Raw genomic sequence first — 13,108 nt, 5'->3', positions numbered from 1 at the left:
CATTTTTCTCCTTAAGAACTTTCTCATTTAAATACGAAATACATATATTACCACTGACAGAAGGTTAAAATGGCATTCTGAAGAAGTAACACTCCTTAGAACCCCAAAAGGGAAACAAAAGATAGGACTAATTTTGTATGAAGTTTTATTCTCAAAATACTAAAAAAAAAAAAACAAAAAACAACCACCACCAAGAGACTAAGATGTTACTTTACAGCACTTCCTTGCCTCAGTCTTTAAGAACAGGATTCCTCCTGTGAGCCCAGGTGCCAGGGCAGGCGCTTCTCAGTGCCGTCTAGTATTGCTAGAAGAGCTGTGCTCACAGTGAGACCCAGGGTCGTCCTCCACAGCGCACCTGTCTCACATGCTTGGGGACTGCTGTGCGGGGACACCTGGTGTGGCTTGGCGAGGCAAAGTGTACATGGCTCCCAGGAACTGGTCTGCAATCCTTCCTGCTTCTCGCAGTCCACTCAGCAGAGCACCATGGACTGTGGCTGGGTAGTTCCGGATTGTATGTTCTCCCGCGAAGAAGAGGCGTGGGATTGGCTATTTCAAGGGACAAGTAAGGAAAAGATGACAAATAGACCTTGGGTTTTTAAAAACGGCCTCACTATACAGCAGTGACAATTCACAATCCTTCTGCCTTAACTCTCCAGTGTGCTGGCAAATACACCTTTATTATTATTTTTTGTTCCCCCGCCCCTTTGGTGGTACTGGAGATTTGAACCCAGGCCTTCCACTGTGAGCTACCTCCCTAGGCCTTTTTGCAAACAGGGTCTAAGTTGCCCAAGCTGCACCTGAATTCAGAATCCTCCAGCCTCCCAGAGTGCTTGTGGTAACAGGTGTGTGCCACCATGCCCAGCTTTTGTGTTTGAACTGCCCACATTCTCAACCTCTGAAGCCTTACATCCCCTGCCTTGTTACTAGTTCATCATTCTACCAGTCTCTTCTATCAGCATTTTCCTAGAACTGACAGAAGTGAGGCAATAAAACCCAGCCAGTCTCACTTCTAGAGTGGTGCTTATTAACAGCGGTGCATCTGTTCTTTTTATCAGTATGCTGACAGCCAAATTCTAGGATTTTCTTTACCTCCTGAAATACCCACCGGCAGCAGGGTTAGGGTTCTAACCCTGGTCTCAAACTTGCACCTCAGTTCAGAGCAGGCCACAGATTCTGAGTTATGATACTGATGAACCCTTACTATTTATAACAAAGACTGGCATAATCTAGACAAGAACCCAAGGCTATTTCCTGGGCATCCTCTGAAGCCCCTAGTGAGCCTAAGACTCAACAATAATCCTATGAGTCACTATAAAGTGAGGTACAATTTAACATGGATTGTTTTTAAGGTGGAAAAATTACGGAAAAATGTTACTGACTTCTGTATACTTTGGACTCTTCCATTTTGGATGTAGAAGGCCTACATTTAAAAGTCAAAATATGAGAAATCGGATACAAATAGTACTATTTCTCCTTTGGGTTATCTGAAAAGTGTCTAAAGGACAGAATGACTAAAATGAAAACAAAAGTGACATCTTTCCCCAAGATCCTGGGACACTGGGTGCTTGCCAAAGAGACCCAGATGTAGTCTGCGGGCTTCTCACCTGTGGAGCACCTGGAATTGAGGGGCCGGGAGTGATTGGCTGAGCCATCAGATCGTAGTCATTTCCAGATGATCCTGCAGCTACATAGGAATAGGAGCCCCGGGCCCAGGGATCAGCACGCCAGCGAGACACCACTGTTTCCTTGGGCTAAAGAAAAACAGCCAAAGTCATGGTTGGAACAAGGACAAACCAGTCATCTCTGAAATGTGGAAAAGAAATGGTGGGTGGGTACATGGAGAAGAGGCACAACATGAGCCAGGCGGAGGATGCATCCAGCAAGACCAGATTGACTTCAGAGTGGAGGAACCCTGCACTATGCTGCCTATGAATCCAGGTCTAGGACGACCTGTATTTGCTTTTATACATTCACACAGGACATTAATGTGTCGCCTAACAAAGAAATCATAAGGGACTAAACATTACAATGAGCCTAAAGAGAAGGGTACAATTACCAAGAGATTCTCTTAAAGGAAGAGACTGGAGTTTGGCCACTCCATCTACAAGGCAGGGTTTTGTGGCTCCACAGAGGAGAAACCAAGCTAACTCTTGGGGGGTTTTTATTTATTTATTTTGGTACCGGGAATAGAACTCAGGACCTTGTGCTTGCCAGGCAGGCGCCTGTGCCACTGAGCTATATCCCCGGCCCTTGGGGGGCTTTTATGAGTGTCATTTGTAGGGCAGAGTTCCAAACATTCAAGTTCATGAAATTCCTGCACAGACAATTCTGAAACTGACTAAGAACTTATGCCAAACATATGAATGTATGTCAAGCCAAACCCTGGTGTAGTCTGAACTCAGACCTTGCTTGTCTCCCCCACCTACTTACCTGGGGCACTGCACTGCTACCAAAAATCCCCTTGAGAATGGCCAGGCAACGGCCCACAATCACATCATCACTTATGTTTTCCATGATGCCAGCAGCTTCTCCTGCTACCAATGCCAACAGTATTGGAGCTGGGGAAACAGGACAGACAATTCTAGGGCTTTTCTACAGTTTTCTCAAGAAACTCCCTGTCAGGCTCTTGATATTCTGAAATCTGATGAGACATGCAACATCCAATGTGGGAAACAAGTTACGTTTTTGAACTCTATCTGCGGAAACAGGCCAGAAGGAAGCAGGTGGGCTATTGTGAGTCAAGCATGGCTCCCAGGCACTTTAATGCTTCCAAGTTTGCAGAATACAGCAATCCTAACAAAACTGTGTGTGTAAAAACTTCTTAGGCTTGACTTCCTTAGCTCCCAACAGTGGTGACATCCCGTTTAGCTATCCTAGGCGCCTCCAAGCCCACTGGTAAACACTTATATAACTTTCATGACAGGCACAGCGACAGATACTGGGCTACAGAAGGTACAAACTACACCAGACTCCACTAGTTACTTGGACTTAGATGGAATTCGAAGTGGTAGGATGTGTGTGTCCTGGGAAATCTCTCAAATATACTGACACTGAACTCAAGACCTGGAGGGCCGTGCTGGCAAGGGATGAAGGGGAAAAAGCGGCACAGGCCACGGCGCATACAAGGCCCTGAGGTAGTGAACAGCGTGGCACACTGCAGAATCAGAGAGGCAAGTGTGCCTGGTGTAGGGAACAGAAGATGGACAAAGAAACAGAGGACGGCTAGATTATGAGGGGCTTCACAGAGCCATGAAAAGGAACCTGAAAGTTTTCCTTCATCAAGAGAAAGCCATCAAAAACGGAAGCAGAGATGTAACCACGGCCAACGGTCAGGTAACTTGACCTGTGAAGTGGGCAACAGCAAAGGAGCACAGAGGCTGGAGAGATTCTGTGAGGCCGGCACAGACAGAACGTGACGGGCCAGACGGACAGGGGACAAGGACAGGGGACAAGCACCGAGCTGTTGCCAGACAGCGACACGTGCAGCGAACAACATAGCTCCTAGGTGACGCTGAGAGGTTTGGCTGACACTCTGCTAGCGGGCAAGGAGGGATGACAAGAAGTGGGGTGAGATCAGGCTGGTTCAGCTGTGCCTGCAGTACACCCTCTCCTTGGAGTGTGGTGGGGTATAAATAATACCTTTCTTCCATATAGAGTGAAGTGTAGTCCAATTACAGAAGCAAAGAACTCAACAGGAGACAGGAATGTGAAAAATGCATTTTAAGGGAAATGATTAAAGATTCCGGGGCAAGCTAGGTGTGACCGTCAGAAAATGAGCAATAAATGTCCTACCCCAGGAAGCCGCCTGGGGCCTATCCCTTCTGCAGAGGCGATTTTTTTTTTTTTTTTTTTTTTTTTGGTTTTTCTCCGGTACCGGGAACTGAACTCACGACCTTGCGCTTGCCAGGCAGGCGCTTTGCCGCTGAGCTAAATCCCCAGCCCCGAGGCGATTTTTTTTTTAATGTATTCTCTTACATGTAACACCTAGAAGGGATTTTAACTGAGTTAATAAAAATGAACGCATCTGTTTATGAAAACCCTAAATATTCCTGATTTTGAGTGCCTACAAGGATATGAAAAAAAATTAAAACTAGAAGCAGTTACCTTTGTAGAGGTTCCAGAAGAGGAAGAGCTCCCCTCTGCTGGCAGTTGTGCTGCCAACATGCCCGAACAAATTGACACTTGGATCCCAGAACACTCGGTCAAAACACAACACCACCTACCGTAAGAAAAGGGCACATGAGCTGGTGACAGGTCTCAGACATCATGGCTTTCTCCAAGCACTGCTGTGCCTGTGAAGTGATTCTTCAGATGTACTGAAGTCTTCTGATCTACTTCTGATACATGCTCAGAACCCTCCCTTATAAATGTATTACTTAAGACATGTATGACTCTATTTTTACAGGCCTGGATGTGCAGAATGACCCCATAAGACTGTGTTGGATACTGCAGACACTGAGGAAATGAACTAACTGGTCTCAGACCTGTATCACAGGACGCTGAGCACAGACCCAAATGCGCACAAACTCAAAGTCCTCTGCTCACTGAGGAGCCAGAAAAACTAGTATGTGCACATCGGCATGTGGGGAGAGGGGCCCAGAATGTATCACCTTGTTAAGGTTGCCAAATCCCATCCTCTGGACTGCAGACGTCTTCCACTCAGGAAGAGGTGGCACAAACTGAACAGCTGGTGGCTGCTGCTTCAACACACCCAGGGGAAGAGTACAGAGAACTGCATCACACTTATAAATAAAGGTTTGACTTGTGGAGCGAGTGTTCACAGCGATCACTTCACATCCTAGAGAAGTTGGTGGGAAGAGACTAATGGTGATGAGGATGGCATTAAAAACACAGTACACAACAGGACCTATGTGCTCTTTCATCTAACTCTGCGATACAACCTGAGACAAGGTACTACTATCTTCATTTGTCATATAAGAAAACAGAGGTGAGCCTAAGGCCACAAAGGTAAGAACTGCTAAGATTTAAACGCACCCAGCAATGTCGAGTCCTTGACAGTTGCCAGCACAGTAGCCTGCCTTCCTAATATATTGGTGATCTGCTAGAAGGATCCCAATCACTCACCAGAGTTAAGTAATTTAGACCAAAATTAAGAGTAAAATGTCTGTTCCAAATGGCCTGATTGCAGTTTGGTGTGGTGGTGCACACCTGTAATCCCAGCACTCAGGAGGCTGAGGCAGAAGGATCACCACAAATTTAAGGCCAGCTTGACCTACACAAGCCAAGTTCAAGGCCAGCCTGAACTACACAGTGAGACCCTGGCTAAAAAAAAAAAAAAAAAGAAGAAAAAAAAAAAACCCACCTGATTCCTTTCCACTGTGACTAGCTGTTCTCTAAGGACAAAAAATAGCACCCAGAGACTGGTGCAGCTCTATAGAAACCAGCCTCCAATTGTGCAGCATGTTGAGAATGCACTATGTTGCCTCAATTTTTAGGCTTATAAATGAGGGGGGGTTCGAATCCTGAGTCTCCACAGGTCAACCAACTAGAAATGCAGAAGGAGCCATCATTTCTAAAAATGTTACTGTTTTATAAAATACTAGCGAATACCCTATTCTTGCTGTAGGTCACACCCAATCAAGACCAGTTCTGTTCTGTTTCAGGGAGGGTCTGCCCTCCCTGCCCAGCAGCCACATACCTGACGCTGTGTAGCGAACCTGCCGCACTGCTGTATTCAGTTTAATGTCGAGGCCTTCTGCTAAGGCCACAGGCACACAGGAGTAGCCATTCCTCACTGTCAGGTGGCTGCCGGTAAACTCAAAGTCATCATCCTAACAAGGAGAGAAAAGGATCTATTTCCACATTTTCTTACTCTAATTCATGTCATCTGCACTGAATTCTAAGTGACAATGCTGACAAACACACGCTTGTGAAGACAACATTTTACGGCAGAAATTTAAAAATCACGCATTTTAAAGCAGAAATTACAGAATAATCACTTAGTATCCAACTACAGCTGCCCATGGAAAATGAAGAAAACAGAACCCCCAAATGCGCTCCATCTGTGGACAGTGGCATTAGGGGTTTTACCACCACAGACCCGCGCCAACCCAGACCCTCCATCAGCGATGGACGTGGACGCGGAGATGATGCGGAGCACAACAGCTTATCTTTCTGGCTTCTTGAGCACATTATAGATTTGGAGGATAGCGTATCCTCATTAGTTACCTTTTACCTATGAGCACAACCTGTTTTTATTCCTTAAACTTCGATATTCAAGTTGATGAAGATTTTCAAAATCAGATTCTGTCAAACTAGATAAGCCAATCCAGGATTCTAAGAGAGGCTGGCAGTCCATATAGTAAAGAAGTCAAGATTGGGCCAGGAGGTTAAGAATCCCAGTGCTTTTTCTGAATTTACTGAAAAAATTTCTGGATAGAGAAACTTTCTGAAGATTAGTTAGTGACTCCTGGAGAACATGCACCACATAGGAATTAGATAAAAATATTGAGCTGGCAACACAATTCTAACTATTTTGTGACTGACAGATCTGTTGCCCACCCTTCAGCTAACTGCCTATCATCGAAGTTTAGTACTAGTATAAACAGGTAAGTAATGAGACTTCAAATGAGAAGTCAGTGACTGGAAGGGCCTAATCTAGTATTTATACAAAAGAGACAATAAAGAAACTAGTACTTCGCTAAGATTTTTATCACTAGTAAGTCTAATGCTTAATGTGATTCAAATATTGAAGAATAAGAATTTACAATCTAAAGAAGTCAGCTGGACTTGGTGGTACACACCTGTAATCCCAGCACTCCGGGAAACTGAGGGAGGAGGACTGCAAGGCCAATCGTAGCCTAAGCAATTTAGTAAGACCCCGTCTCAAAATACAAAAATTAACTTTGCTAGTAAAACATGTAAGTAAAATTTTATTTACTTCTATAGACTATTAAGTCTGGCCAAAGTTTCAGATTTAAAAATTAGCCTATTTGATATCCAAGAAGCCTTGTGCAAATTACAGTTAAAACACACGTATCATAAAGTGGTTAATCCTGTGTATACTGGGAATTACAAAACCTTGCTGAGACCAAGAAGATCTAAATAAATGGAGAGGTATACCATACTCAAAGATTAGAAGACCCAATATTAAGAGGATAGCTCACCTTATATTCATCTGGACATCTGATGCCCTACTAATGAAGATTTAAGAATGTATTTATTTATTTATTTATTTATTTTTGGGCTTTTCTCCGGTACCGGGAACCGAACTCACGACCTTGCGCTTGCCAGGCAGGTGCTTTTGCCGCTGAGCTAAATCCCCAGCCCCAAGAATGTATTTTTTGAAAAAATTGGTAAGTTGATTCTAATTTTTTATGGAAATACAGAAAACCTACAATAGTTAAACCAATTGCAAAAATGAACAAACTGTAAAATTTACACTACCTGGTTTGAAGACTTCATTCACATTTACATGGCCAACTGATAATCAACAAAAGTGCCAAGACAGACAAAGAAAAGGATCGGGCTGAAATAATTAAGACAAAAGGTTTTTTGGTGTGTAAAAAACACAAAGCCAAGGGGGTAGGGGTATAGCTTAGTGCTATGATAAAGAACACATTAAGTATTAGTGACATCCCGCAGATCCTCAACATCAACCACAAAAAAGAAAAAAAAAAAAAAAAATCAAAGAAGAAACACAAGGCTTAAAAGAAAAAAAAAATTATACATGGGATTTCATAGAGCTTTACTGTGAAAGACAGTATTTAGAAAAAATGGCAAGCTCAAGACCAGAGGAAATACCTGCAAAACGTAAATGTGACAAAGACTTCTGGGCAGAATTTAAAGAACACAATAATCTCTTAGAACTCACCAAGAAGAGACAATTAGATTTTGTTTTTTGAGACTTGGTCTCCCAAGCTGGCCTCAAACTCTGACTCCTCCTGCCTCAGCCTCCTGTACTCAGTTACTATACCCACCTTGGATTTTTTTTTTTAAATGAGCAAAAAATCTAGACAGCTATTTCACCCAAGGAGACACAAAGGGCAGATGAGCACAGGAAGAGATGCTCTACATCACCAGTCAGCAGGGAATGCAAGTACTACCACACCAGGAGAATGGCTGACATTTTAAAACCTGACACTACCAAGACTGATGAAGACGGTAAAGCCAATGGAACTTTCCCACACTACTGGTGGGAAGGCAGCTTGGGAGAAGTTTCTTAATGTTAAAAATCCACTTTCTGTAAGACCTACAGATTCTGCTACATATTAACTCAAGAGAAAATAGCAAACATCATAGCAGCTTCATTAACAGCCAAAAAATGGAAACAACTGCAATGTCTATCAATGCACCAGTGCGTGAATAACAATCTGTGGGATACACACACAGTGCAATCAATGGAAGCAAGTAATTAAAAGGAACACACTACCAATCCACATGAGGATAAGTCTCAATAAAAGGCTATGTAACACACGACTCAACTTATATGAAACTGCAGAATAAGCAAACTTTGTCACAAAGAACAAATCAAGGTCTGTCTGGGGCCAGGGGCTAGAGGTTGGGGGATGACCTGCTAAGTGGAAGGAGAGAATTTCAGGACAGTGCAAATGTTCTGTATCTTGATTACGGTGGCAGCTAGCTTATGATCAAGTAAGTCTAGCAAATCATCACACTGTTTTAAAGCAGGTGAGTTTCACTGTATATAAGTAGTATTTTATTAAAGCTGTCTAAAAACACACAGACATGGAGAGTCCTCTGAGACACATGCAACAAAATACACGACGAAGAAATTTTACCTGATCCCAATGTTTAAGGGAGAGGGTAGAGAGAGGTGTGGCGTTGGCAAATTCAAGATTTGCAAAATGCCAATCAAGTATCTGTCTATCTCTTGATGAGAGATACACATCACTAAAAAATAAGAATGGAGCAGAGTTAGTAAGAGACATCACTATTACCAATGAGCTGAGGTGGGTGGCTTCAGTGAGTGAGTTGGATGGGACTGTGCCTTATGAAAAGAAATTATACATGAAAAAGCAGGATCTTACTGTCTTATTCATTAATTACGTTAAGCCTGGTGCCTAGAGCAGTGTGCCAAGCTCACCTCAGAATGCAAATTATAAGACACAGGTCTCTCTTTTAAGTAAAATACAAGCTTTATTGCAAGGATGGGTAGCACCCCTGACATCGAAACTAAGGCAGAGGCACACGGAACATCTTCACAGCACGGAGTCACTGTCCCACCTCCAGTGGAAATGAAGTATCTCTTCCTGGTCCCTCGGATTATGGAAATTTAAAGCAGCACTTTGCACCATACTCAGAGACAATTTTCATCTACTGTACCTTCTGGAGAAGGACTATCTTATTATAGATCATCTGTTTGGATATCTAAGACACTGTTCCATATTAAAACATGAGTAGGGAGAGGATTTAGAAACATGACAAGCAACCTTATAGTCACAGATTTCTATTCATTAAACAATTTAAGATATACTCAATGATGATAAATAAAAAGTGCACGGTGATTAATAATTTTCTTTCTAAACCTAAAGAAAACTCATAGCTATCCCTCTGAACATTTGGGTTTGTTTTTCTTACCTCGGGGGATTGGCTTCCAATTCTTGAAGTTTTTCTTCTAGTTTTCCTTGTGTTTCAGCTAATTCATCATATTCCTGATAAAATTTAAAAGACTAAGTGAATCTAATTTATCCTCAAAGGACAAATATCTACCTACTTTATTTAAATCTCAAGGTGTAAGTCTAGACATTAAAAGTCAGATCACATGTAGAAAGTGTAGCTCAATTTAAGGCTGGGGCCAGAGCTGGGGGATTTTTGATCTTGGAGACAAACTGAGCCTGGGCCGAGATGAGGGAGAGCATGCAGGAGGAGAAAATAAAGGAAGAAACAAACTAGTAGTGTGCTGCAAATAAGGATGAAAACTAAAGCAGCTGCCATTTTCTGGGCATTTACCGTGTCCCTAGCACTCGAACATCACAGATACACAATTTTATTCAAGGTTCACAATTTCTTTAAGTTAGGGTACGAGTAACACATGTTACAGATGAGGTAATTAAGCAGTTCAAGTCACAGGACTAGGAAATACCAGTTTCTTAGATCTGCACTAATTCTTAGGATTCCAAGCAAAACCAGTTAGGCGTGTTCAATACGACACCTTGCAAAGGGCAGTCAGATCCCTGTGCTTGCTTTTCACTAAGAACTCAGCAGTAATGTCTCTGGGTGGCTTCACTTCAGATGCTTCCTTGTATTGTTGATGGAGTTCTTTAATTTTCTCTTTCAAGTTTACCATCTACGATGAAAGGTACAAATTTAGCATTCCAGATAGCAATGCAATTCACCCCCAAATCACATGCACCTTCGGCTTTGGCTCCTCTCTCAAAATATTATGCAAAGTCCTTGGGATCCTTAATGCCTGTTTTCTATCATGCCATATGGGAAATATGGGAGGAAAGAAGTCTACAAAGCTTAACACAGTGATATCACAACACTACTGGATAAGTAGGGATAGCTCTTGTCTTCTAACACAGACAAGAGGGAAGGATTGTCCATTTTTTAAAAAAGTATTAAAATAATCTCCAAAAAAAAAATCTACCACCAATTTAATCTTTTTTGGGGAAACCATTAGCCATGATTTGTTTTTTAAATATATGAAAGATCAAATCATCACACCAAGAAGCTTATGGAATTATTCCTAATGTTAGTTTCATCATGGTTCTGCTGAAGCTATGAGGACAAGTATGGCAGTCACAGCCTGAGTCAGGGCTCTACATATGTTCTGCTGGCTGGCACTTCTCCTGCCATCCCTCATTTCGTCCTTGCCACAAGCTGTAAAGGTGAGCTAGGGACTTCTTCATGTGAAGAAATGAGGCAGAGTGAAAGTGAGGCAAGAGTCCAGCCATAACTCACACCTAGAGATACAATCATATACTCCCACCCCAGGCTTTCTCCCTAAGTGTATGTTATGTCTGCATTTGGCAAGATGAAGAGAAGCACCCAGCTGGACCTGAGGGGTCTGGAACCTGGAGCCCAGAATGTGGCTCTAGAGAAGAGCCCCCACTGGGGATGGAGGTGGGAGATGCTGGCACCCCAAGAGAAATAACAATGGCAATGAACTGGTTTGTTGGTCTTCGTCAATGGGTACCACTGATCTCAAATCCTAGAATATGGCAGGCAGCCAGTGTTGGAACTGCTAAAGGGAATCAGACACAGAGGAAAGATCTATTTCCCTTAGTAACACTTTATCAGTAGTGTCATATTCAAAGACAGACAAATGAAACTGCCTTTGACTAGTCATTTTCTTAAGAATTATGAGTCCCAGCTATGCAGCCTTTCTCTTCATGGAGACAAAAATCCAGAAATCCATTTAAAAATTTATAGTTTAAAGGCTCTTCCCCCTATTGTGGCTTCCTTAATTGGAAAAAATATAGAATTATACCTTATTAAGAAGTTCTTTCAGTTCTTCCTGAGTTTTCACTATCTTCTTCCAATGTTCAATCTGCTCGTCTTTGACATGCTTCTCTTGTAACCTACAAGAGGGAACATGTGTGCCCCGGGCAAACAGGCAGCTCTGCTGCACCAGACAAGTGCCCATCAAGAGCATCAAGGACTCTGAGGCCCAAAGGGACTTTTAATACTTAGGAACAAGAAAGGTGGCTGGTGGCAAATTACTACCCAGGCTATGTTAAATACGGTAACAATTCATATAATACAGTAAGTTTTAGGTGTGTAAGGGTGTAACTGTTTCAAAAACTTTTACTTTGGGATTGAACAATTTCACACGAAAGTGAAAACTAGCTCAAATAAGACTACTGAAAAATTTAAAACATAAATAGCAAATATGTAAATGTAATTCAATATACAATAGGTGGTATCAAAGTACTTACTGAATGACAACTTCCAAGGCCTGGCCAAGGGACACAGGCTTATTATTGAGGACATTGAAGTCTAGCTGATGACTAAGGTAAGATGTAGCTTCTAGCAACCGGTTAAATTCTTGCTCTACCATTTCATCTTTCTCTTTAGGAACCTGAAAATCCGAAGTATAGCAGAGTTGGTCCTTATAAGACTAAACATAGCCATCCATGAAGACACAAATGCTCTAGAATTTAAGCAGATCAAAATATGTATCTCAAAGGGGAAACCTTTGAGGACAATGATTTTTTTCTTTCTATGAAGTGGTTAAGTCCATTTAAATGAGATATGAAATGTTTTGGTCCTGATAGTCCCTCTTCTCCCACTTTTGCTCTCAGAGCTGGGACTCCACCTATAAACTACAGGCTGTAAACAGTGCTAATTGAAGTTACATGGAGCACAAGGTGCGTGGAGCCGACATGCACTGAGTTAAGGAACTGGGCTGACATGCAAACAACACACTAGAGAAGTCCCAGAGAACAAAAGGTATGTTATAACACACCTGAGGACCTTCCTCGGTAAGACAAGGGCAGGATGAGAAAATAAGAAGCACCAATTATGTGCTTCCCTTCAAAGAGGACAGAATTTCAGGTGGAAGTACACGAGAGCGAAGTGAAATTCATGCCTACCAAGAAGAACACACTAGCATCTCTTACTTTTCAGATTAAAAATTTCAGAGTCGAATGTCTTAAGACTGTAAATAACTGAGGTACCAAGAGGTTTGGCTCCTCACTGCTGTAGACTAGGGGAGGGTGACAAAGCAGGTCATCAAGCTGGACCATGTCTAGGCCACGCCATGTCCTGCCTATTGATACCATGCATCCCTTTGCTACAGCTTTATTGTGTCCCAAAGTAAACTAACTGCCATCCTACTGCTCAATTTGTGGCAGTAAAGAGAGGGAAAAAGCAGCTGGGCATCGATGGGAAATGAGATTCAAAATAGGGAATTTCATTTCAGTCAATCTAAAATCATTAACAGGAAAATGAAACACCAAAGTAGTTAACATTAAGATGAGGAGGAATGATCTACAAGCAGAGGTCGCTGCTGTCAGGACCCTCACAGTAAGACTCCACTAGCCTCTGCTCTTTACTGACCACACAAGTGACTTCACGGGATAAGCTGTCAGGTCACAAAAAGAACCTGCCAAGAAGTGCAGCACTAAAAAATTTAAAAAACAAGGGAAGAGGACAGTAGCTCTCCTGTGGATCTGTGACTACG

The 13,108-nt window shown here is 42.4% G+C and overlaps 1 protein-coding gene across 2 annotated transcripts in view; it reads right to left on the bottom strand.

Moving 5' to 3' along the window:
- Positions 1–128: 128 nt before the first annotated feature.
- Kdm1a (lysine (K)-specific demethylase 1A) overlaps positions 129–13,108 on the bottom strand; it is a gene marked incomplete in the record, with an annotated part of 60,609 nt that continues 47,629 nt past the window's right edge. For both annotated transcript variants that reach the window (XM_013519586.1, XM_013519587.1), the window contains 11 exon segments: positions 129–546; positions 1,605–1,751; positions 2,431–2,558; positions 4,105–4,219; positions 4,611–4,798; positions 5,660–5,792; positions 8,760–8,871; positions 9,559–9,632; positions 10,133–10,267; positions 11,414–11,504; positions 11,862–12,004. In XM_013519586.1, the coding sequence (XP_013375040.1) occupies positions 361–546; positions 1,605–1,751; positions 2,431–2,558; positions 4,105–4,219; positions 4,611–4,798; positions 5,660–5,792; positions 8,760–8,871; positions 9,559–9,632; positions 10,133–10,267; positions 11,414–11,504; positions 11,862–12,004 (1,452 nt within the window).

The sequence above is a fragment of the Chinchilla lanigera genome, unplaced genomic scaffold (assembly GCF_000276665.1).
Source record: "Chinchilla lanigera isolate Chin_1 unplaced genomic scaffold, ChiLan1.0 scaffold00051, whole genome shotgun sequence".
NCBI lineage: Eukaryota > Metazoa > Chordata > Mammalia > Rodentia > Chinchillidae > Chinchilla > Chinchilla lanigera.
Note: the sequence above shows the minus strand (reverse complement) of the source record. Positions and strands in the feature narration are given on the sequence as shown.